We start from the raw sequence: 24,720 nt of genomic DNA, 5'->3' as shown, positions 1-24,720 counted from the left end.
AAAAATGTACAGACCATGTTTGGCCAGAGAGCGATGTTTGTACAAGATCGTGTTCCAAAAATACCGCCCGTTCCCAGCGCCGCCGGAGGAGGGGACGGATGGTGGTGCCGGGGCTCGGGGCTCGGGGCTCGGCCGGGCCGGGCCGGGCCGGGCCGGGGGAGCCGCCGGAGCCGGGGCCTCGCTCCCTCTGCTCTGGGGCTGTTTCCTCAGAGCGCTGGGGCTGCTCGCCTTTTTTGGAGCTGGGCAGAGGAGCCGGCGGCGGAGCGGGGCTCAGCCAGCCCGGCCGCAGCTCCATCGCCGCATCCCGGCGCCATCCCCATCCCCAGCTCCGTTCCCACATCCCGGCTCCATCCCGGCTCCATCCCTGCATCCTGGTTCCAGCCCCATTTCCAGCTCAATCCCCATCCCTACTACATCCCCATTGCCGGCTCCATTCCCATCCCGGCTTCATCCCCGTTCCCGACTCCATCCCAGCTCCATCCCCATCCCCATCCCAGCTCCATCACCATCCCCGGCTCCATCCCCATCCTGGCTCCATCCCCATCCCCATCCCAGCTCCATCACCATCCCCGGCTCCATCCCCATCCTGGCTCCATCCCCATCCCCATCCCAGCTCCATCCCCATCCCTGCTCCATCCCCATCCCTGTTCCATCCCCATCCCGGCTCCATCCCCATCCCGGCTCTATCCCCATCCCCATCCCGGCTCCATTCCCGTTCCCGGCTCCATCCCCATCCCCATCCCGGCTCCATTCCCGTTCCCGGCTCCATCCCCGCACCCCGCCCGGCGGGAGCGGCTCCTCGCTGTCCTGTGGAGCTGCAGCCCAGCCCGCAGCTCCAGGCAGCCACAGCATCCCACGGGCAGCCTGGGCAGCTCTTGGGGCGGATGTGCAGGAGCAGGAGCCCTGGGAGCACGCACCCAGAGCCCGGGGCAGTGCTGGCACCCCCTGCCCCACAGCCCCTGCCCCACACCCCAAAGGCTCTGTCCCGGGCCCGGGGTGAGCTCAGGTCCCTGGGGCTGCCCGGCCGGGGCTCCCCTGCTCTGCCCCATACCCAGGGCACGGGGGGCTGGGCTGCAGGAGCAGCAGCACAGCCAGCTCCACAGGAATCAGGGAAGCGGGATTTAACCCCTGCTTCACCCCAGGCCGTGAGCCACCCGGCTCTGCCCCTCCCTGCTGCGCTCCCGCTGTTCCAGCTGCAGAGGTGCGGTGCCAAGGGCAGCCAGAGCCGGGGCCGGGCGGGCTCCTTGCTCTGTCCCCATCCCTGCGGAGCCGGGAGAAGCTCTCCGGGCCCGTGGCGATGCCGAGGGCTGGCAGCCCCCGGGCTCCTGTGTGGGGACGGACTGAGGGGTCTCAGGGACAGCCCCGGCCGTGGGCAGCAGGCAGGGCCATGCTTTGAGTGTCCCCAGCGCTGGGACAGGTGTGGGGACACAGGGAAGGGCAGCGCGTGGGGCTCCAGCCCATCCTGTCCCACGCAGCTGGGCCGTGCTGGGCTGGCTCCAGAGCCGGGTTCCCTCCGGAGAGAGGGAATGAGTAAAACCACCGGCATCCTGGGGAAGCTGAGTCAGTGTTTCCTTTCTCTGCCCGCCATCCTGAGGTATTTTTAACGGCCCTCATCCGGTGCCCGGGGCGCTGGTGGCGATTTCCATCCCTCCCAGGCTGCCCTGGGCACCGACCCTCGCAGGGCTGAGGCTCCTTGCCCTGGGTCAGCACTGCAGGGGCAGGGCCGTGCTGGGATGGAGCACACAGCACACTGCTCGGGGTGCTGCTCCTCACCCCGGTCCCATCCTGTTCTTCCTGCTGCCCTTCCCTGGGTCAGCACTGCAGGGGCAGGGCCGTGCTGGGGTGGAGCACACAGCACACAGCTCAGGGTGCTGCTCCTCATCCCGGTCCCATCCTGTTCCCCCTGCTGCCCTTCCCTGGGTCAGCTGCCAGCAGATGGGATGGAGCACACAGAGACCCTGCTCCTCACCCCGGTCCCATCCTGTTCCCCCCGCTGCCGTTCCCTGGGTCAGCTGCCAGCAGAGCTGGGATCTGCTGCCCCATCCCTGCCCCTCCCTGAATCTCTGTTATCCCTGCTGGCCGGGAGTTCAGGGGCTCACCTTGCCCGCGGCAGGGTGGAGCAGACCCGGGAGGAGAGGCTGGGGTGCAGCTGGAGCACAGGAAGGCTCGGGCACAGGGATCTTTGCCGAGCCCATCCCTCCTTTCCTTGCAGGTGCCAGCCCCTGCCCGGGCAGAGGTGGCTGTGACGGCCGAGGGCAAGGAGCTCGTGCTGGTGCTGGAGAGGAACCAGTGAGTGTGGGGCTGGGACTGGGGGGGGCACGGGCATCCCTGCCAGGGCCACCAGGACGGCCCAGTGTGGCTCCATCTGGGCTGAAATGCTCCTTTGCCACCTTGGTCGCCTCCTGGGCTCCTCCGGTTCAGTTTGGATGCAGTGCAGCAGCCCCTGTCCCCTGTGCCGCTCAGCCTGGCTTCCCCTGGGACAAGGACAGAACTTTGTCCATCTGCCCTGCCCTCCTTGTCCCTCTGCCTGGGACCTCGTGGCATTTTACAGAACCCCGGAGTGGTTTGGGTTGGAAGGGACCTCGAAGATCCAGTGCCACCCCTGCCATGGGCAGGGGACAGCAGGGACACTGCCAGGGTGGGGCAGCCCAGTTCTGTGTCCCTTGGTGGGTTTGTGTCCCGTGGTGAGCAGGGCAGGGCTGACCCTGCACTGCTGCCTCTCCATGGGGCTGGTCCTGGCAGAATCCCCTCCTGCTGCTGCTGGGGTACAGACCCAGCCCCCACGGTGTCCCCGGGCCCCCGTGACAGCAGGGGAGCTTCTGGAGTGCACGAAGGGGAACTGGGGGTCCCTCTGCACATCTGAGGGCTGTGGGCAGTGGGGTGGTGGTGGGGGTTGAAGCTGATGAGCAGAGCCTGCCCCGTGTCTGGCTGGTGCTCCAGGCCACCGTGGAGTGTCCTGTGTGCCCCTCGCCGTGCCACTGCCGTGCTGGACAGGGGCAGGAGGGAGGGGGCACCCCGGGGCTCTGGCAGGGCAGGAGGGAGAGCTCTGGGTGAGCTGGGGGACGGTGGCACAAAGGGGACCTGAGCACCCAGAGCAGTGCACAGCACCCGAGGCACCCCAGAGTGGCTATGGGGACAGCGTGGGGACACAGTGGGGACACAGCTTGGGGACATCCAGACTGCCCTGGGGGCACACACAGTGTGGGGACACAGCTTGGGGACATCCAGACTGCCCTGGGGGTACACACAGCGTGGGGACACAGCGTGGGGACATCCAGACTGCCCTGGGGGCACACACAGCGTGGGGACACAGCTTGGGGACATCCAGACTGCCCTGGGGGTACACACAGTGTGGGGACACAGCGTGGGGACACAGCTTGGGGACATCCAAACTGCCCTGGGGGCACACACAGCGTGGGGACACAGCTTGGGGACATCCAGACTGCCCTGGGGGTACACACAGTGTGGGGACACAGCGTGGGGACACAGCTTGGGGACATCCAAACTGCCCTGGGGGCACACACAGTGTGGGGACACAGCGTGGGGACATCCAGACTGCCCTGAGGGTACACACAGCCTGGGGACACAGCGTGGGGACACAGCTTGGGGACACAGCTTGGGGACATCCAAACTGCTGCCTCAGCCCTGCCCTCCCCTGGCAGTGGCCAGGCTGACCCCAGACCCTTCTCCTGGCACTGGGAGCCCTGCTCTCTCTCCAGGGCCATCCTGGGGTGTTTTCCTCGCCCTGCTTGGTGGAGCAGCTCCTCCTGCCCTCCCTGCCTGCAGGGGACACCCCGTGCTGTGGGGCCAGCCTGGGTGTGACAGTCGCAGCCATCCCAGTCCCGTTCGCTGGCCGTGGCAGGAGGATTTGCCTTTCCTGTGTCCTCAGCCCACCTGTCCCTGTCCCCACGCTGTCCCCGTGTCCCCACGCTGGCCAGGCCCTCGCCTTGGCAGCCACCACGTGTCCCTGGCAGGACACGGAGCTGCATGTCCTGTCTGGGCTGTGACTGCAGTCCCCGGTGCCAGGCTCCCTCTGACGGGGGCTGGCAGCCACAGCCGTGCCCACAGGGACATTTCTGGGGCCACGCTGCTGCTCTGGGGGCACTGCTGCTTGTTTCTCTGCACAATTTAACCCTGGGGACAGGGCCAAACCCCAAACCTGGGTCTGAGCTGAGAGCAGGGGAAAACCTGGCCCTCTTTGTCCTTCTCTGGGTGGCCGAGCCCCTGCAGGGGTGCTGCCCTTCCATGGGGACCTGCCAGCCCAGGGGGACCTGCCAGCCCCACAGGGACCTGCCAGCCCCAGGGGACTGCAGGCTTCCAGCAGATACCAATCACCCTGGGATCTGGGCAGGGTCACACAGATCTGGGCAATTTCTTTTTCTTTTTTTTTCTTTTTTTCTTTATTATTTTTCTTCTTTTTCTTTTTGTCTTCATTTTCATCTTTGTCTTTTTAGTATTTTTTGTCTTTTTTAATATTTTTTTATCTTTTTGGTATTTTTATTATTTTTCGTCTTTTTCATCTTTTTCTTCTTTTTCATCTCTTTCTCTTCTCTCTCCTGTCACCCCTGGGGTCACTCCAGCCTGTCCCCCCAGCTCCCCACCCCACGTGCTCTCCAGCTGTGAGCTCGGCTCTGGCTCTTCCCTGTGGCTGGAAGGGATGGGATGAGATTGGGATGGGATGGGATAATGGGATGGGATAATGGGATGGGATGGGATGGGATGTGTCACACCTGGATCAGCCCTGGGAGGAGGTGGCCATAGCTGGGGGAAGCTGAGGCAGGGGGTGAAGGCAGGGGTGCAGCTTCCTAAAAGCAGCCTGAGCTTTCTCACAATCACCTCAATATTTTTGGTGTCCCCGTGCCCTGTTTGGGCAGGGAGTGGGTGGGCAGCCAGACTGCCCCTCCCAGAGCAGCACCCCAGGGCCGTTTGGGCTCCCGGTTTGGGCAGCCCCGTCCTGGCTGAGGCACAGAGAGGGACACTGGACTGTCCCTGCTGCCAGCCCTGTCCCTGCTGGCCACGGGCAGCCTCTGGCTGGGGTCACAGCGGTGACAGGGGCTGGGGGGATGTGTGGGTGGCTCAGGGGGGCTCAGGGGGTGTGTGGGTGGTTCAGGGGGCTCGGGGGGCTCAGGGCATGTGTGGATGGCCCAGCCGGGTTCAGGGGGGCTCAGGGGATGTGTGGGTGGCTCAGGAGGTTTGGGAGGATGTGTGGATGGCCCGGCCGGGCCCGGGCTCAGGGGTTCGGTGCAGTGCTGTGCCGGGAGCCCCGGAGCAGCTGCCCACTCTGTCCCCACTCTGTCCCCGCTGTGTCCCCGCTGTGTCCCCACTCTGTCCCCACTCTGTCCCCACTCTGTCCCCGCTGTGTCCCCGCTGTGTCCCCGCTGTGTCCCCACTCTGTCCCCGCTCTGTCCCCACTCTGTCCCCACTCTGTCCCCGCTGTGTCCCCGCAGGCTGCTGGCTCCGGGCTACACGGAGACGCACTACAGCGAGCAGGGCCAGCCCGTGACGGTGACCCCCAACCACACGGTGGGTGCGGGGCGCTGCCCTCGGTGCCTCGGGGCTCTCGGACGGGGCCGCTCCGGGGCGGGCGGGGGAGATTCCCGGCGGGAATGCGGCTGCTGCGGCTCTTGGCCCGGGACAGCGCCTCGGGACATAAACACAGCGGCAGCAGCCCTGCCCTGGCCCCACCGCTGCTGCCGCCCTTCAGCGCCGCGTCCCGGGCTGACCCCGCTCCCATTCCCGTGCGGGGACACCGCGCGCCTGGCTGGGAACGGGGGAGGGAGGGGGAAATAATGGGGAGAGGGACGTGGGGAGGTGGAAATGGGGAGATGGAAGAGGCGAGATGGAAATGGGGGAGTGGAAAAGGGGGAGTGGAAGTGTTCCCAGCCCGCTGATGAAGGTCCCGCTGTCCCTGCAGGAGCACTGCCACTACCACGGCCACGTCCGCGGCCACCGCGGCTCCTGGGTCGTGCTCAGCACCTGCTCGGGAATACGGGACCCCTGGGGACCCCCGAGCCCGGCCTCCACCTCATCCACCGAGCAGAGCACCTGCCCCTGCCAGGGGGCACCTGCGGGCACGGCCAGCACCTGGGGAGCACTGTGGCTGGCATTGCCCAGCTCTTCCAGCCGCAGCACCCACGGGTAAATCCTCACGGGGAAGGAATCCTCACGGGGGAATCCACTCTGGTAAATCCACTTGGGTGAATCTTCATGGGTGAATGAATCCTCACGGGTAAATCCTCACGGGGAAGGAATCCTCATGGGGGAATCCACTCTGGTAAATCCTCATGGGGGAATCCTCACGGGTGAATGCATCCTCACAGGCAAATCCTCATGGGTGAAAGAATCCTCATGGGTAAATCCACTCAGGTAAATCCTCACAGGGAATGAACCCTCACGGGGGAATCCTCATGGGTAAATCCTCACGGGGAAGGAATCCTCACGGGGGAATCCACTCTGGTAAATCCTCATGGGTGAATTTTCACGGGTAAATCCATTCTGGTGAATCCTCACGGGTAAATCCACTTGGGTAAATGCTCACAGGTAAATCCTCATGGGTAGATCCACACAGGATCTGTCTGGGGACAGGCAGAGGGCTGGAAGGAGCTCTCGGCACTGCTGACAGCTCCCACGTGCCCGGCAGCTGGGCAGGCAGGTGGGGTGAGAGGGTCTGTGTGGGTGGCTTGTGTGGCTTGAATTTGGGCAGGAGACCGCAGAGGATGCTTGGGTTGGGTCTCGGTGCTGCATCCTACCATGTGGGGTATGACGTGGGGTCATTTGGAGCCACCCAAACGTTCTCTGTCACCCCGTGCCTCAGTTTCCCCTCTCAGCTGTGCCTCCTGAGCAGCTCTGTGGTGTCTGGAGGGTGCCAGAGCCAAGGGCTGCCCCCTTTGCTGAGCCCTGTGTCTGCCTGCAGGCCAGGAGGGACGCCTGGAGGACCATGAAGTACATGGAGCTCTTCATCGTTGCTGATCACACCCTGGTGAGTGCTGGGGGCAGGAAACCAGGGCCCCTCTCTGACTCTGCCCTGGATGGGCCCCGTGACCCTTCCCCATCCTCTCTGTCTCCAGTACAGGAACCAGAACCTCAACCTGGGCCACACCAAGCAGCGCATCGTGGAGATCGCAAACTACGTGGACAAGGTGAGGGCCTGCAGACCCCGTGTGGCCTCAGGGGCTGTCCCCGTGTCACCAGGGCAAGGAATCGTAGAATTATGGAATTGTTAAGGCTGGAAAAGGTCTTAAAGTCCTTCAAGTCAAATCATTCCCCAGCACTGCCAAGGCCACCACTGACCATGTCCCCAGGTGCCACATGCACATGACTTTAACTCCCGTCAGGGATGGGGACTCCACCCCACTCCTGGGCAGCTGTGCCAGGCCTTGGCCACCCCTGAAGGAGTTCAGGAGTTCTCTGAGCACATGGTGGGAAGGGCTTTGTCACCCGTGGGCTGAGCTCAGCAGTGAAGCTATCGCTGGCCCCTGCCTGGGATCAGTGCTGGCACCTTTGGCAAAGAAGGGACACACTGAGGTGTTGTCACCGAATGCCATCGTGCCACCCTGACTGGCTCCTGTGCCCCAGTGTGCCTGCAGAGCCCGTGCTGCAGGTGGGTTTGGGACAGGTGTGTTCTGGAGTCTCACAGCCGTAGGAAACGTGAGGATCCACCCGCGGTGACGCCGCACCGGGGAGGGAGGGTGCCAGGGAGCTCCAGCCCCAGCGGTGCCCTCCTGCAGTTCTACAGGCTGCTGAACATCAAGGTGGCCCTGATCGGGCTGGAGGTGTGGACGGAGCGGGACCAGTGCGCGGTGAGCAGCGACGCCAACGCCACGCTCTGGGCCTTCCTGCAGTGGAAGAAGTCGCTGAGGGCGCGCAGGAAGCACGACAACGCCCAGCTGCTGACGTGGGTGCCTGCCTGGGGACAGCGCGAGGGGGCTCCCAGGGGGCTGGCACTCCTGAGCCCCCGTGCTGAGCTGGCCCTGTTCTCCTGGCCGGGCAGAGGGAAGACCTTCGGGGGCACCACCATCGGGATGGCGCCGCTGGAGGGGATGTGCAGCGCCGATAACTCCGGAGGGGTCAGCGTGGTAAGGGGGGCTGGGGGTCCCTGTGCCGCCCCGGCCTGGGGGAGCTCTACCTGGGGTTGGAGGAGCAGCCCTGAGTTGGGCCTGGGGTGCAGCCTGGGGGTGAGGGACGATGGGACCCCTCTCCTGACCCCCTCAGAGGCTGGCCAGGTGCACAGGGGTGAGAAGGGGCTGCTAAAGGTCTCCCACCCCCCGCTCCCAGCTGGCAGCAGCGCTGGGATCTCCTGTGCTGCTCCTGTCTCTCGCCCCTGCCTGTCCCTGCTTCTGCTCCCTGGATTTCTGGGGCCGTCTCTGCCCAGAAAACTTCTGCTCCTCCTGGTGGTGGCCCTGGCCATGATGGGGTGGTCACGGTGGCCTTGGTGGCCTTTGATCCCTGCGCAGGGTGGTGGGGGGCACCAGGTGTCTGGGTTTTGGGATGTGCCCTGGGTTTAAAGCAGTTGGCTCCAGCCAGGAGCTTCCCACCAGTCCCACGGGGAATATCAGGACACCAAGCCCCCCTGCTGCCATGAACCTTCCTCCAACCCCTCCTGGACGGGACCCGGCTGCATCCCGGGGCTGAGTGCTCCCTCCACGTGCTGTGGGTGAGGCCTGTCCCTCGCTGGTGGCCGTGGTGACACGTCCCCTCCCCGGGCAGGACCACGCGGAGCAGCCCATCGGCGCCGCCGCCACCATGGCCCACGAGATCGGCCACAACTTCGGCATGGTCCACGACACCCAGGGCTGCTGCGTGGAGGCCACCCCCGAGCAGGGCGGCTGCGTCATGGCAGCAGCCACGGGGTGAGTGCTGGGACGTGTCCCCAGTGCCCTGGAAGTGTCCCCAGGGCCCCAGCGGGCTGTGGTGCTGTGTGCGGGCAGGGGATGTTGTCACCTCTGCTCTGGAGCCAGCCTGCAGAGCTGGGAATGCTCCCTGGAGAAGGGAAGGCTCCAGGCAGAGCTCAGAGCCCCTGGCAGGGCCTGCAGGGGCTCCAGGAGAGCTGCAGAGGGACTGGGGACAAGGGACAGAGGGACAGGACACAGGGAATGGCTGCCACTGGCCAAGGGGAGATTGGGCTGGGATCTGGGCAAGGAATTGCTGGCTGGGAGGGTGGGCAGGGGCTGGGCTGGAATTGCCAGAGCAGCTGTGGCTGCCCCTGCATCCCTGGCAGTGCCCAGGCCACGCTGGACACTGGGAGCAGCCTGGGACAGTGGGAGGTGTCCCTGCCATGGCAGGGTGGCACTGGGTGGGTTTCATTATCCATGTGCTTGGTGCCAGCTTCCTTTCCAGTCCTTCTCCCTCTGGGTTTTCCACCTCCCGAGGATGTCTCATCCCAGATATCCCTGCCCTGAGGGACAGCAGCTGTTTATTCCCTGTTGTTTGAGCACACCTGCTCTTCCAGTTAGGAAGGAACAGTGGGACCCCACTTGTGGCTTCAGGGCTGCCAGACCCTGGCACAGATCCCACAGGATTTGACCTCTGCCTGGGCAGATTGTGGTGGGGAAAAGCACATTTCTGGCTGTGTTCAGCCTGTGCCACAGCCATGTGTATGCACATATTTGCACAGCCACCCTTATGAATATATATATATATATATATATATATAAAATACATGTAGGGTCCATTGGTGTGCTCAGCCTCCATGACCTGCAGGCTCTTGCAGGTTTCCCTCCAGCTCAAGAGATTTCAAAATCACTTTTAAAACATGTTCTCTGAGTCATCTTGAGAATGAGATGTCCTGATATGAAAATATTTGTCAACTTTAAGAGGAAATGAAACTGTTTCTAAGAAGAACAAAATGTTTCCTTCTTCTTCACAAACCGCTGAAACCCCCACAAACAGTGAAATTAGAGAAGAATCTTGCTCAGAGGTTCTGTAGAAAATGAGTGTTTCTCCTGCCCCTCAGTTCCTTGCACATTGTAGGCTCTGACTATTTTATTTTTTGCTGCTCTCTGGGTCCTTTTTGGTGTTTCTTTTCCGTATTTATTTAATTTTGAGCGATGTTGCCCATCTCAGCTGTGGGTTTTTCAGTGGCCCAGGTGGGTGTTTGCTGCTGTGGTTCAGTGAGACAGGAAGGGTTTGGGCTCGGTGGGGAGCAGGGGCCCTGCAGGTGTGGGGTGCCTCGGGGTGTCTGTCACCCAGGCAGAGGTGACACCTGCAGCAGTGCTGAGCTGGCACTGCGGGCTGGGGCTCTCACCCGGGGGTGCCAGGGGGGTTGATGTCCCAGGGGTGAGGGACAGAGGCTCTGCCTGCCCCCGTTCCTGAGCATTCGGGGTTCAGAACTGTCCCCTGGTGTTGGCCTGGCTGTGCCAGCTGGGGTGGGAGATGTCCTGGCTCACTGCACAACGGGGAATCTGCTCTCGGGAGGGTTTGTGCCGGTCTGTCCATGTCCTGAATTCCCAGTTCTCACTGATTTCCCACCTCGTCCCTGCCCTGCTCTGCCCTGCCCCACCCAGGCACCCCTTCCCTCGCGTGTTCAGCTCCTGCAGCAGGAGGCAGCTGGAGAACTACTTCCAGAAGGGAGGGGGAATGTGCCTCTTCAACCTGCCCGACACCAAGGACCTGGTGGTGGCACGGAAATGTGGCAACGGCTTCCGCGAGGAGGGGGAGGACTGCGACTGCGGGGAGGTGGAGGTACAGGGTCCTCCTGGGGCATGGAGGGACACAGTGTGACCATCCTGGGGCATGGAGGGACACAGTGTGACCATCCTGGGGCATGGAGGGACACAGTGTGACCCTCGTGGGAGGTGGAGGGACAGAGTGACCCTCCTGCAGCCCACCTCAGCTGCGGGAATTCCTGCACAGGGCATTTCCAAGGGAAGGGTTTGCTGTCACCACCCGGACTCCATCCCAAGGGTTTTTCCCAGCCCCACGTTCCCGAATTCATCTGTCCCAGCCCTGACTTCCTCCTTGACTTTCCCCTTGAGTGCCCATTTCTTCCCCCTGCCCTCTGTGCCTCAGTTTCCCCCCTTGCAGGATGAGAAGGGCGTGACGGGATGGGTGGGGAAGGGCTGGGGAAGGGATGGAAGCACTGCCCATGGAGCTGTCCTCTCCACGCAGGAATGCACCAACCCCTGCTGCAACGCTCACAACTGCACGCTCAAGGAGGGGGCCCAGTGTGCCCACGGCGACTGCTGCCACAGCTGCAAGGTGAGGCCCCAGCTGCCCACCCCGTGCCCACCCTGTGCCCACCCTGTGCCCCTGGGACCAGGTGCAGAGCCAGCCCTGCAGGGTTCATGTGGAACCTTGTGTCTGCAGGAGAATCGTGGAATGGGCTGGGCTGGAAGGGACCTCAAATCCCACCCAGTGCCACCCTGCCATGGCAGGGACACCTCCCACTGCCCCGGGTGGATCCAGCCTGGCCTTGGGCACTGCCAGGGATCCAGGGGCAGCCACAGCTGCTCTGGGAATTCCAGCCCAGCCCCTGCCCACCCTCCCAGCCAGCAATTCCTTGCCAAGATCCCAGCCCAATCTGCCCTTGGCCAGTGGCAGCCATTCCCTGTGTCCTGACCCTCCAGGCCCTTTTCCCAACTCCCTCTCCAGGAGAATTCCCTCTGGCAGCTGTGTGGCTGAGGTCCAGCTGAGGAATGTGCCCCCGTACCCTGACAGCCCCCCAGAGCCTCACGGGACCTGTCTGACGTGCCAGGTCTGCCAGGAGGCACCGTCGGTGCCCCTGTGCCAGCCCGTGCCCGTGTTCCCCGCAGCTGAAGGCGGCCGGGACGCTGTGCCGGGAGGCAGCGGGCTCCTGTGACCTGCCCGAGTACTGCACGGGCGCCTCGCCCTACTGCCCCGCCAACGTGTACCTGCTGGACGGCTCCTCCTGCGCCCGCGGCCAGGCCTACTGCAGCACCGGCATGTGCATGACCCAGCAGCAGCAGTGCGTGCAGCTCTGGGGGCCAGGTCAGTGTGTGCTGTCAGTCCCTACTGCAGCACCGGCATGTGCATGACCCAGCAGCAGCAGCAGTGCAGCTCTGGGGGCCAGGTCAGTGTCTGCCCTCACTGCAGCAGCCCGGGGGTCCCAGGACCTGCCCACGGGGCTGGGGTGCTGTGTGCAGGCCCTGGCACAGACACAGCCAGATCAACAGCCAGGGGACAATTCTGAACCCCAAATGCTCAGGAATGGGATGGGGGCAGGCAGAGCAGCTGTGGCTGCCCCTGGGTCCCTGGAATGTCCCAGACCAGGCTGGACACTGGGGCTGGGAGCTGCCTGGGAGAGTGGGAGGTGTCCCTGCCATGGCAGGGGTGGGATGGGATGGGCTTTAACTCAAACCGTTCTCTGACCAAAATCCTCCACAAGACTCCAGAAAACAGGGAATTTCATCCCTCCTGTCCCTGGCCTGGCACCCACAGCAGCAGCTCTTGGAGAGCTTTGCCCATGTGTTCTCCCTGAGCATCACGTGCTGCTGCTGGGGTTCCTGCCTGCTGCCCGCGTCCCCAGAGCTCTCCCTGTGTGCAGGAGCGTGGCCAGCGCCCGACGCCTGTTTCCAGGACGTGAACATGGCCGGGAACACCTACGGCAACTGCGGCAAGGACAGCCAGGGCCGCTACGTCAAGTGTGACAAGAGGTGGGCACAGCGCGGGCACCGGGTGTCCCCTGCACCCCCACAGCTGCCCCTGCCACGCCAGGGGAGGGCCCTACCTCAGCCCTGCCTCCAGCATCAGCCCTGCTCTGCACCCCAGGAAGCCACCAGGCCCTCCTGGGCTCTGTCCCCGTGGCTGCTGGCAGCTGGGACTTGGAGATCTCGAGGTGTTTTCCAACCCAAGGGATCCTGTGGTTGAGGTGTCCCACCAGGAGCAGCCCCCAGCCCCGCCTGCTGGGCGATCAAAGCCCGTGCCAGATTTAGGGAGCATGTGCTCTGTGGTGATCCCAGGGATGTCAGAGCCTCCCCTGCCCCTGGCTCTTTCCCTCCATCCTTTCTGAGCTCCTCCAGCATGGTCATAAAGCCAGTGGGAATGACCCCCAGGTGTGGGATGGCGGGGCTGGGGTGAGGGGGCCGCTGCCCCCCGTCCCAGCTGCCCCCGGCCGTGCCCGCTGCAGGGATGCCATGTGTGGGAAGATCCAGTGCCAGAGCTCTGCCAAGAAGCCGCAGGGCACCAACACGGTGTCCATCGACACCACCATCCGCTTCAAGGGCCGCGAGGTCAAGTGCCGCGGCACCTTCGTCTACAGCGCCAAGGACGACCAGGAGGACCTGTCCGACCCCGGGCTGGTGCTGACGGGCACCAAGTGCGGGGACGGGATGGTGAGCGCCCCTTTCTGCCCTTTTCTCCTTCCCTGGGCTCTGAGCTGCGGGCTGCACGTGGCTCTCCCCTTTGTCACAGCCGGGCCCTGGCAGTGGCTCCTGCACAGCCCTTTCTGCCCTTTTCTCCTTCCCTGGGCTCTGAGCTGCGGGCTGCACGTGGCTCTCCCCTGCCGGGCCCTGGCAGTGGTTCCTCCACACTGCAGACCTTGGGGACACCTCAACTGCTGCCACCAGGCGCTTGTAGGCCACCAGGTTCTTCCCACCCGGGGCATTTGTGCGCATCACCAGATACGCAGTCATGTTTAGGCCACCAGATCGTTCTCTGTGCCCTCCAAGCTTCTTCACCAAACCAGAGCAGAGCAACCCCAGTGGGAATTGCCCCAGGATTTGATTGAGGCTTCCTCCTATGAAGAGATTGTTTCCCAGAGGAAACAGGAAATCTCTGCCAGGAATCAACAAGACCAATCCAGTGCTAACTGGGCATTGTCTCTGCAGCCCCTGCATCTCCAAGGACTTTGGAGGGGGCCAGTTGAGCTGAGGGAGGGCACAGGCTGCTGGAGCACAGGGAAGGAGGGATGTGTTCCAGAGAGAGCTGGCTGTGGCGACACAGCCTTCCCTGTTTGGCATTTTAACAGTGAAATTTTCTTTGGGAAGGCCAAAGCGGTGACATTTTCATGAGGAAATACGGCCACTTTTGAAATCCAGCATTGTTTATTTTGGCCAGTGCCTGGGCTTTCGGGCCAAATGGGAATGGTTTCTCGGGAAGCTGGCAGGTGGGCTGTGTGTGGAGGGGGCTGGGAGTGGTGGTGGCTGGGCTCTGGACAGGGGCTGGGAGCGGAATCCCTTGGCTGGAACCAGGCGATTTCACCACCCTGCATTTTCCAGGGTGCAGTCCAGTCCTTTGCAGAAGCCCCAGCTGTCCCCGTCCCCTCTCTGACCCCAGCCCCTCGTGTCCCTCCCAGGTGTGCAAGGACCGGCGCTGCCAGAACGCGTCCCTGTTTGAGCTGGAGAAGTGCGTGTCCCGCTGCCACGGCCACGGGGTGAGCCACTGCTGGCCCTCGGGGACCCCTGCCCTCAGGGACGGGCTTGGGGCAGGCATGGGCCCTGTGACCAGTCAGTTCTGCCCCTCACACCTGCCCCAGGCGGGGCTGGGCCCTTTGCTCACCCGGCTCCAAGTGAGGGGAAGAAGATGGTTGGTGGTGTAAGCACCATCTGCAAAACTTGGATCAGGGCCTGATTTGAGCTGGAGAGTGTTTGGAGCTCAGGGCAGGTGTCTGGTCCCCCTGAGAGCAAAACAAGAGTTGGAAGGAGAACTGGGACAGCAGAAAGGCAGGGAAGTGATCCAGGGAGTGGGAGGAGACATTGTTCTCCAAAGCTGAAAGGTTACAGAGCTCTGTGGAGTGCAGGGCTTTGTCAGATGAGGCAACAGAAACTGCTGTGGAAACTCCTGCTGGGTTGTGGAACGGATGTGACAGATGAAACATCTCATTTACCCTTTTGTGAAAAGGGTAAAAACAGGTAAAACATCCACACCTACCCTTTTGTTCTGCCCAGCATGCTTGAGGCTCTCAGAGCTGGAGTTGGTGAGCCTGGAGATGAGAAGGTTCTGGGGAGACCTTCTGGCACCTTCCAGCACAAAAAGGAGCTTACAAAGAAGAGGGAGGGTGACTTTTTACATGGGCAGATAGTGACAGGAGCAGGGGGAATGGCTTCAAACTGAAAGAAGAGATGTACCTGGGATATTGGGCAGGAGTTGTTCCCTGGTAGGGTGGGCAGGGCTGGCACAGGTGCCCAGAGCAGCTGTGGCTGCCCCTGGATCCCTGGCAGTGCCCAAGGCCAGGCTGGACACTGGGAGCAGCCTGGCACAGTGGGAGGTGTCCCTGCCATGGCAGGGGTGGCACTGGGTGGGCTTTGAGGTCCCTTCCATCCAAACCATTCCAGGATTCTGTGATGTCCATGGGGGAGCATTGTCAGGGGTGAAGCTTCTCCAACCCAGACTTGTGTCACCATCTGTCCACTCCTGCCCCGTGGACCACCACTGCCACACATCCCGACCTCTCCTGTGTCCCCAGGTCTGCAACAGCAACAAGAACTGTCACTGTGACCCGGGCTGGGCGCCCCCGTTCTGCGAGAAGCCGGGGCTGGGTGGCAGCGTGGACAGCGGCCCCGTGCAGAGCCACAGTGAGTCACAGCTCGTCCCCGGGGCCCCGAGGGGCTCCAGCGGTGCCAGGGCAGGGTGGGGGGCTTCCAGAGGGGTGGCGTGGGGCCTGTGCAGGCAGCCCCACAGTCTGTCCCACTCTGGCTGGCTGGTGGCCACCCGTTGCCATCAGAGGGCATTGAGAGCCCGTTCCCGTCCTGGAGCTGGGAGCAGCAGGGATGTCCCCAGCTCGGCTGACCACAGATGGGGTCACCACGTCCGTCGAGCGAGGCAGAGGCTGGTGGCTGTCCCAGCCCCTCACTCGTCCCTGTGCTTCCCCTGCCAGACCACGAGTCCATCCTGATCGCCCTGGTGGTCATCTTCCTGTTCCTGCTGCCCGCCCTGGCGCTGAGCGTCTACTACTGGTACCGCCAGGAGAACTCCCTGCTGGCCAGGTGGATCAAGGACACCAGGCACAGGGGCCAGCAGGCCTGCAGGTGTGTGGGGCACCCCTGCCCTTCTCTCCCGAGCACCCAGGGCAGTCTGGCCCTTGTTTCAGCAGCCTGGCAGGGCTGGGGGAGCTGGTGGTGCACAGCCCCTGCTCCGGTGGGAGACCTGCTCTGGAGTCTGGACAGACTGTCCTGGGAAAGCCAAGGCTCGCAGCAATGCCAGAGCCCAGGGCACCGATGGTCCTCTGGACAGGACAATCCAGGGAGGGGTGGAGGTGGCCTGGCATCGAGGAGAATGCTCATTCCTCGCAGGCTGCCCATCACAGACCATCCCTGCTCCAAACACTGACCGTCCCTGCTCCAAACACTGACCGTCCCTGTCACACACACTGACCATCCCTGTCACACACTGACCATCCCTGTCATACACTGACCATCCCTACTCCAAACACTGACCATCCCTGCTCCAAACACTGACCATCCCTGTCACACACACTGACCATTCCTATCACACACTGACCATCCCTGTCACACACTGACCATCCCTGTCACACACACTGACCATTCCTATCACACACTGACCATCCCTGTCACACACTGACCATCCCTGTCACACACACTGACCATTCCTATCACACACTGACCATCCCTGTCACACACTGACCATCCCTGTCACACACACTGACCATTCCTATCACACACTGACCATCCCTGTCACACACTGACCATCCCTGTCACACACACTGACCATTCCTATCACACACTGACCATCCCTGTCACACACTGACCATCCCTGTCACACACACTGACCATTCCTATCACACACTGACCATCCCTGTCACACACTGACCATCCCTGTCACACACACTGACCATTCCTATCACACACTGACCATCCCTGTCACACACTGACCATCCCTGTCACACACACTGACCATTCCTATCACACACTGACCATCCCTGTCACACACTGACCATCCCTGTCACACACACTGACCATTCCTATCACACACTGACCATCCCTGTCACACACTGACCATCCCTGTCACACACACTGACCATTCCTATCACACACTGACCATCCCTGTCACACACTGACCATCCCTGTCACACACACTGACCATTCCTATCACACACTGACCATCCCTGTCACACACTGACCATCCCTGTCACACACACTGACCATTCCTATCACACACTGACCATCCCTGTCACACACTGACCATCCCTGTCACACACACTGACCATTCCTATCACACACTGACCATCCCTGTCACACACTGACCATCCCTGTCACACACACTGACCATTCCTATCACACACTGACCATCCCTGTCACACACTGACCATCCCTGTCACACACACTGACCATTCCTATCACACACTGACCATCCCTGTCACACACTGACCATCCCTGTCACACACACTGACCATTCCTATCACACACTGACCATCCCTGTCACACACTGACCATCCCTGTCACACACACTGACCATTCCTATCACACACTGACCATCCCTGTCACACACTGACCATCCCTGCTCCAAACACTGACTGTCCCTGTCACACACACTGACCAATCCCATCACACACTGACCATCCCTGTTCCCCAGCAGCAAGGGCTGGCTGTTAATGAGGTGTTAATTGAGACAGGAGCTAATGGGCAGCATTTTAGAGGCAGCCGGTGCTCCCCTGGTTGCTTTATTTTGCCATGTCCCTAATTCCCAGCAGGAAGAAGTCCATGGGTCAGAAGTCGAGCAGTGCCCATCCCAAAGCTGCTTTCACCCTGAGGAACATTTCAGCCTCCAGCCACCCCACTGAGGTAAGTGATAACTCACTAGGGCCAGGGGTAACTCATTAAGATCAGGAATAACTCACTAAAGGCAGTGATGACTCAGCTGCCAGGCTTGATTCCCTGCTGGGATGTGAAGCCTGTGGGTATCACATCTGCTCCCAGGAACTGGGCAAGCCCTGGTGCCCTGTGCTGGTCCTGCCCCATGTCTGCACTGAGCCCATGGCCAGGTGTGCCTATGGTCAGTGTGCCCATCGCTCCTAAAACTGAGTTTGTTGAGCTCAAACTCCCTTGGTGATCACTGGGAAATCCCCTGATTTCCACTGGGAAAGCTCCCATATGGAAAAAGGATAGATGGGAGTGAGGGATGATCACAGCCTCTGTTGGGGGGGTGTGGGTGTGGTGTTTTCTCGTGTTAATGAGGCCACAATTCAAACAAAGTAGGTCTTTGGTTTTGTAGTTTGATTTATGGTGTCCTGTTCCTCCTTCTCGGGGCATTGCTCTTGGCTCCTGCAGGTTTGGTTATTCCTTCACTTGGTTATTCCCTCATTTTCCAGTCCTTTTATTTATCCTGTACCACACTTCAGTGACTTTTAAACTTTGAACCTGCACTGGTGCTTTTTGAGCAACAGCACCGAATTTAGGAAGAATTCAGGTTTTTTGGATGTCTCCCACCTGCTGGAAATCTGGCGTGGATTCAGCAGGGCTGACCCTGCTCTGGGTCCCCAGCACCTTTCTCATCCCCGTGTGCTCCCATGGGGTTAGTGAGGAGCAAACACAGAAGCACAGAAGCAGGAAGGTTGGAAATGCCCCCAGTGTCCCTGTCAGAGACCATCAAACCCAGCCACCAGCGCTGCCACGGGAACATGTCAGCTTTTGGGTGGGCTGGCCAGGGTGGTGCTCCCAGAAAGTGCTCCCAGCGGTCCTCCTGCAGCTCCCCAGAGCCCAGGCCTCGAGGCACATCTGCTCCCAGGAGAGGGTGACCCAAGGATGCTCCCGTTGCCTCCTGTCCTTCTCCCCCAGCAGGGCCCCCGGACCGCGTTCCTGCCCAAGGCCGGCGCTGCCCAGCCCGGCTCTCAGCCCGTCAACGTCGTCCACCCGCTCCGCCCGGCTCCCCATGCCATCCCCCCCCGCCCCCGAGACCCCCGACCCGCCAGGCCCCCTCCCCCGGCCGCCAGGTCACCCCTGGTCCCCACCAAAGCCGGCGCCTCCCAGGCCAAGCTCCCGCCGCCGAAGAAACCTCTTCCCTGCAGCCCCGTGAGGAGCCCCCAGGTGAGCTCTGCTGCCTCTGTGCCCCGAGCCAGGGAAGCTCCCTGGATTCTGCTGGGCTCTCGGAGGGGCTGTGTCAGCCCCCGAGGGCTGCACCTTTGCAGAGATGCTGCCATTGCAGAGAGCCCATCGACCCGAGCGTGCTTTAAGGCTTTTTGGGTGTTCTGTGCTTTGAAGCCTCTCAGCTCTGCAGGGGGAGGGGGGTTTGTAGGGGCTCCCCGGATGTTCCTCTAAGGATTTTGTCTCTGCCCGTGCCCTTTGTGGTGCCAGGTGGTCCCAAAGCACCAAGCCCCGCGCCGGCCGCTGCCGGGGAGCCCCCTCCTGGCCAAGGAGCTGCCCCCTGCACACGGACAGACCCTGCTGGTCATGGTCCCTCCTACCAACTTCAAGGTGCCGGGGACGAGTGGCTCGAGCCACCCCACGAGGCCGCTAAAGTGAGTGGGGGGGAGCTGGGTGTCCCCACAGCTGGGGTCTGGCTGCTGGGGACACTGGGGGTCCTGTGGGAGGACATCCCAAAGGTGGGGACACTGGGGGTCCCGTGGGAGGGACACCCCAAAGGTGGGGACACTGGGGGTCACATGGGAGGGACATCCCAAAGGTGGGGTGGGGACACTGGAGGTCCCACGGAAGGGACATCCCAAAGGTGGGGACACTGGGGGTCCCGTGGAAGGGACATCCCAAAGATGGGGACACTGGGGGCCCCGTGGAAGGGACATCCCAAAGATGGGGACACTAGGGGTCCCGTGGGAGGGACATCCCAAAGATGGGGACACTGGGGGCCCCGTGGAAGGGACATCCCAAAGATGGGGACACTAGGGGTCCCGTGGGAGGGACATCCCAAAGATGGGGACACTAGGGGTCCCGTGGGAGGGACATCCCAAAGGTGGGGTGGGGACACTGGAGGTCCCACGGAAGGGACATCCCAAAGGTGGGGACACTGGGGGTCCCGTGGGAGGGACATCCCAAAGGTGGGGTGGGGACACTGGGGGTCCTGTAGGAGGACATCCCAAAGGTGGGGACACTGGGGGCCCCGTGGGAGGGACATCCCAAAGGGCTGCAGCCACGGCTCCATGGAGTGGCCAAGGGGGTGACCAAGGCTGGGTGGTGGAAGGTGCCAGGGAGGGAGATGCCACCCCTTGGGAGTGGCCCTGGCCTCCCAGCCCAGAGCCTGGAGGGAGCTGTGGGGCTGCTGGGGGATGCGGGACTGAAGGGATGGACGCTGATGCTCTCTCATCTCTCCTCCTGCAGACCGATGCCACCTCAAAGGTGAGTGGAGGGCATTTACAGACCCCTGAGGTGGGGTGGCTGTGGGTCAGCACTGGGCTGGGAAATGGGGATCAATCCACCTTCCCAGGGGCTCCTGGATGAGCAGGACACGGTCCCTCTGGGCACTCCAAAGGGCACCTGTGTCCCAGGGAATGGAGGATGTGGGTTTTGTTTGGAGGTGGGAGATGAAGGCCCAGTCCTTGACAGTGCCACTGCTTCTCCCAGCTCTCGTGCACTGCTGAATGCTCTGGGTATGGGGCAGGGGGCCTCAGGGGATCCACTCTGGGGGCCTCAAGGGATCCACTCTGGGGGCCTCAAGGGATCCACTCTGGGGGCCTCAAGGGATCCACTCCCGACAGCCAGACTCAGGGCCGTGTCCATGGGGGAATTCCTGAGCTGGGGATGGTGGTGCTGGAGCTGGTGGGTGTCTGGTGCCTGCACTCAAACCAGCTGTCTCCTTTCTCTTTCCTCTTGCTCCAGGCCAGTCCCAGCCATCAAAGTCCAGTCCACCTCCTTCTCCTCAAAGAAGTGACAGTCCCAGGACACTGACCCACCTTCCTGAGCTGGCTCTCCTGATTTGCACTGCTGTGGCCACAGGGCTCTCCCGTTGCTCTTGTTTTAGTAACTCTTTTGATACCAGAGGACTATTTTTGTAAGACAGAATTTGTATTCAGCACACAAACTGTAGCGGTGGGGTGGAGAGGGGACATTGGCACCACGGCTGGGCCAGGGGTTGGTTGGAGGTGGGGTTCCCATGACGGAGATCCCACCACGGCTCTTGGCACTGTTTCCTGGCCAATTCCCCTCCCAGCTTCAGTTCTCTGGACATTGCACACGGGCTGGGATGGGGTGACTGGGGGAAGTGAACATCCCCACCGATGGAAGATGCTGGTGACAGCGTGATGTCCTTGCAGCTACCTCCTCCTCCTCCTCCTTCTCCTCCAGGCCTGCAGCCCCAGCCGCTGGCAGCGCAGCTCCACGCTGGGCATCGTCTCGGGGAGACGGAAACCTGGTGCCCAGGCTGGGCTGGGCCACGCGGTGCTGGGACACTTCCATGAAGGATCCAAGTTCTCAGGCTCCTCCTGACCTCCTGTCCGCTTGCACAAGGAACAGCGGTGACGATCCTGGGGTCACCTGGAAGGAGAGACTGTCTGGGAATGTTTGAATGCCCCAGGTGCCGGTGGCAGCTGCTTCCCAGGGTGCTTTTGAGGGGCTCGGGAGCCCTCACAACGTTGCCTGTTCCCTGCTCCTGGGCCAAGCCCAGCAGAGGCTCCGGGAGCCGCTCACACTCCAAGGGGAAGGAGCCACGAGCTGGGAACAAGAGCAGGAGAACTCCTGCCCGTGCCACTGGCTTGTCCCAAGCCCTGGCCAAGCCACTGCATTTCTCTGTGCCTCAGTCCCCCCCGGGGGTGTTTCCTACCTCACAGGGCTGTTGTGAGGTTTGACAAAGGGATTCTTGGAATCCCCAACCCTCCATCCAAGGTGCTGTTGACCTGCACAGTTTGTGCCACTTTTCTGTGACTTGACCTGCGGCTCGATCAGGGTCTGAGATTACAACAAAGACTTTGAGAAGTCCCCTGGCTCCTCTGGCTCTTTTCTTGCTCCCTATTCCCTGAGCCTTCAGACACCAGGGCACCTCCAGGGCTCTGCCCACGCCAGAGCCAGCAGATCCCAGGGATCTGCTGTAAACCTGGGATCCAGCTGGGTGTGGCCTGTCAGATCCCATCTGACCCAGGAAAAATCCTTTTGGGATGTGCCCAGCCATGATGTAGGTTCAGGGATAGCCCTCGGGCAGCTGCTCTGGGGTTCTGTTGTCCCCAGTGTCACACAACAGGTGGCTGCAGCTTGTGGGTGAGGCTGCCTTAACCCAAGCTGTCCTTACCCTTGGGCTTTGTCCTGAAGTTGCTGGTCTCGTGCCTGGGTCTTCCCTGAAGCATCCTCAGGAGGAATTTCTCCATGGAAAGGCTGGTCAGGCATTGGCAGGGGCTGCCCAGGGAGGCTTGGAGTCCCCACCCATGCAGTGTCCAAGGAAGGGCTGGAGGTGGCACTCAGAGCTCCGGGATGGGGACAAAGGGGGATCGGGCACAGCTTGGGCTCCATGACCTTGGAGGGATTTCCAGCCTCAGTGATTCTGTGTTCACAGGGTTCTGTGATCCCTGGTACCTCCATATCTCTCTTGGTTCATGGATATGCAGCTGGGATCAAGGATCCAACATCTCTTACTCTGATAACAAACTCAGAAAACCAGTGTCATTGAGCTTGGAAGGGACCTCTCGAGGCCATCCTCACGTGAGGACCAGGACAGGATTAATGAACTGATCCCTAAACATTCCCAAAGTCCCATTCTTTTAGGGATCTCCCAAGGACTTCTGACATGGTCAGACTTGAGGAGGAGCCTATGGAGCTGCTGGGAGGGAACCCTGCTCCCATGGATGTCCTCCCTTCCCCTGTCCAGGGCAGGGACCAGCAGGGTGAAGCAGCTGCAGAGGGTTTGCAGAAGTCCCTGCGGTGATGAAGTGGTCGGAAAAAACTTCTCTCAAGGATCAGACATTCAGCTTGATGACAAAGTGAGGGGTGACAGTGCAGTGACAAGGAACTGACTGATCCCATCGAGCTGGGGCTGTGTCCCTAGGCTTGGACTCTGGCCCACCAGTGGCACCGTCCTGGCCATCACAGGCCCTTCCTCTGGCCCTGGTGTGGAGGCAGGGCTGGGCAGTGCCCCCTCCATGCTGCCCACGCTCCTCCAGCAGTGCAGGACTGGGTCACTCTGTCACACTGGCTCACAGCCCATCCCATCCCATTATCCCATCCCATTATCCCATCCCTTCCCATCCCATCCCATCCCTTCCCATCCCATCCCATCCCACCCCATCCCAATCCCCTTATCCCATTATCCCATTATCCCATCCCGTTCCCGAGCTCCGGGCTGTCCCTGCTCGGCCAGGGGTGTGGATCCGTTCAGGCCGAGGCTCGATGCTCTCTGCCGGCCCAGGTGGGCCCAGGTGTGCAGGTGGCGTGTCCATCCTGCCACACCCACTGTGGGACATGGTCCAGTCCATGCTCCTGTCCCTGTTCTGGTCCCTGCTCCGGCCCATGTTCTGGTCCATGTTCTGGTCCGTGTTCCGGTTCATGCTCTGGTCCGTGTTCTGATCCATACTCCGGTCCCTGCTCCGGCCCATGTTCTGGTCGATGTTCCGGTCCCTGCTCCGGTCCCTGCTCCGGTCCGTGCCGGCCCATGTTCCGGTCCCTGCTCCGGTCCCTGCTCCGGCCCGCGCCGGCCCATGTTCTGGTCCATGTTCCGGTCCCTGCTCCGGTCCCTGCTCCGGTCCCTGCTCCGGTCCCTGCTCCGGCCCGCGCCGGCCCATGTTCTGGTCCATGTTCCGGTCCCTGCTCCGGTCCCTGCTCCGGTCCCTGCTCCGGCCCGCGCCGGCGGGGCTCGCTGTGCCCGGTGGAGCTCGGCTCCGGTGGCACTAGGTGGCAGCAGATGGCCGCGAACCTTCTGCTCAGCCTCCTCCGCATCGCCGGCACCGCGTCCTCCTCCTTCATCCTCCTCATCCTCCTCATCCTCCTCCCTGCCCCGGCAGCCACAAACCCATCAAACCACCGGCTGGGCAGGGAAGGGCTGGGTGCTCCTGGTGCTCGCTGAGCTTCCAGCCCGTCCCTGCTCACCCTTCCTCTTATCAGGTGGAATACGTGAAAGGCTGGAGAGCTGGGAATGTTCCCTGGAGAAGGGAAGGCTCCAGGCAGAGCTCAGAGCCCCTGGCAGGGCCTGAAGGGGCTCCAGGAGAGCTGCAGAGGGACTGGGGACAAGGGACAGAGGGACAGGACACAGGGAATGGCTCCCACTGGCCAAGGGGAGATTGGGTGGGATGGGATGGGATTTGAGGTCCCATCCACCCAACCATTCCAGGATTCTGTGCCTGCCCCTCCCTGGCCGTTCAGGGGTCTCTCACCCACCACAGGAGCTGTTTAGGATCTCCTGCTCTCAGGCAGGCGCTGTCTCTGTCTCCCGGCCTTGGTTCCCTTTTCCAGGCTCCCCTCAGATGTCACACAGAGCCTCCAGTCATCCTCCTTGTCCCACCCTGACCCCCACCAGGGACTGGGACAGCCTGGGCCCCTCAGGGGCTGAGGAGGGACACGGGGCAGGTGATGGAGGGGACAGGGGGTCCAGGGGGCTGCAGCAGGTGAGGCTCTCCTGGGCCACTTTGGGGAAGCCACCTGGGCACAAGAAGTTTCCTCCTTGGCTCCCTGGAGCCCGAGCTGGGAGGTGCCCCAGTTTGCCCAGTCTGCTGTGGCGTCCTGGCCCAGGCAGGCTCTGTCCCCTGGGGGGCAGGACAAGGTGACATTGCTGATAAACCTGTAAAGTGAGGAGGGACACGGGGCAGGTGATGGAGGGGACAGGGGGTCCAGGGGGCTGCAGCAGGTGAGGCTCTCCTGGGCCACTTTGGGGAAGCCACCTGGGCACAAGAAGTTTCCTCCTTGGCTCCCTGGAGCCCGAGCTGGGAGGTGCCCCAGTTTG

General features: G+C 62.1%; 1 protein-coding gene across 1 annotated transcript in view; it reads left to right on the top strand.

Annotated features, from left to right (window-relative positions):
* Nucleotides 1–21,775, top strand: part of ADAM33 (ADAM metallopeptidase domain 33) — a 31,382-nt gene extending 9,607 nt beyond the window's left edge. The window contains 22 exon segments of the mRNA XM_039724406.1: nucleotides 2,213–2,289; nucleotides 5,448–5,523; nucleotides 5,915–5,990; nucleotides 5,993–6,138; nucleotides 6,914–6,979; nucleotides 7,068–7,139; nucleotides 7,728–7,894; nucleotides 7,991–8,075; nucleotides 8,707–8,849; nucleotides 10,503–10,680; nucleotides 11,107–11,196; nucleotides 11,751–11,946; nucleotides 12,503–12,611; nucleotides 13,085–13,289; nucleotides 14,252–14,329; nucleotides 15,362–15,470; nucleotides 15,773–15,923; nucleotides 17,606–17,696; nucleotides 18,693–18,938; nucleotides 19,206–19,369; nucleotides 20,184–20,201; nucleotides 20,682–21,775. Coding sequence (XP_039580340.1) covers nucleotides 2,213–2,289; nucleotides 5,448–5,523; nucleotides 5,915–5,990; nucleotides 5,993–6,138; nucleotides 6,914–6,979; nucleotides 7,068–7,139; nucleotides 7,728–7,894; nucleotides 7,991–8,075; nucleotides 8,707–8,849; nucleotides 10,503–10,680; nucleotides 11,107–11,196; nucleotides 11,751–11,946; nucleotides 12,503–12,611; nucleotides 13,085–13,289; nucleotides 14,252–14,329; nucleotides 15,362–15,470; nucleotides 15,773–15,923; nucleotides 17,606–17,696; nucleotides 18,693–18,938; nucleotides 19,206–19,369; nucleotides 20,184–20,201; nucleotides 20,682–20,733 — 2,595 coding nt within the window. The 3' untranslated portion in view covers nucleotides 20,734–21,775.
* The last annotated feature ends 2,945 nt before the right edge of the window (nucleotides 21,776–24,720 follow it).

This window comes from Passer montanus, unplaced genomic scaffold, assembly GCF_014805655.1.
Source record: "Passer montanus isolate IOZ18808 unplaced genomic scaffold, ASM1480565v1 scaffold109, whole genome shotgun sequence".
Lineage (NCBI taxonomy): Eukaryota > Metazoa > Chordata > Aves > Passeriformes > Passeridae > Passer > Passer montanus.
The sequence above is the reverse complement of the archived record's forward strand: the minus strand, read 5'-3'. Positions and strand labels throughout refer to the sequence as shown.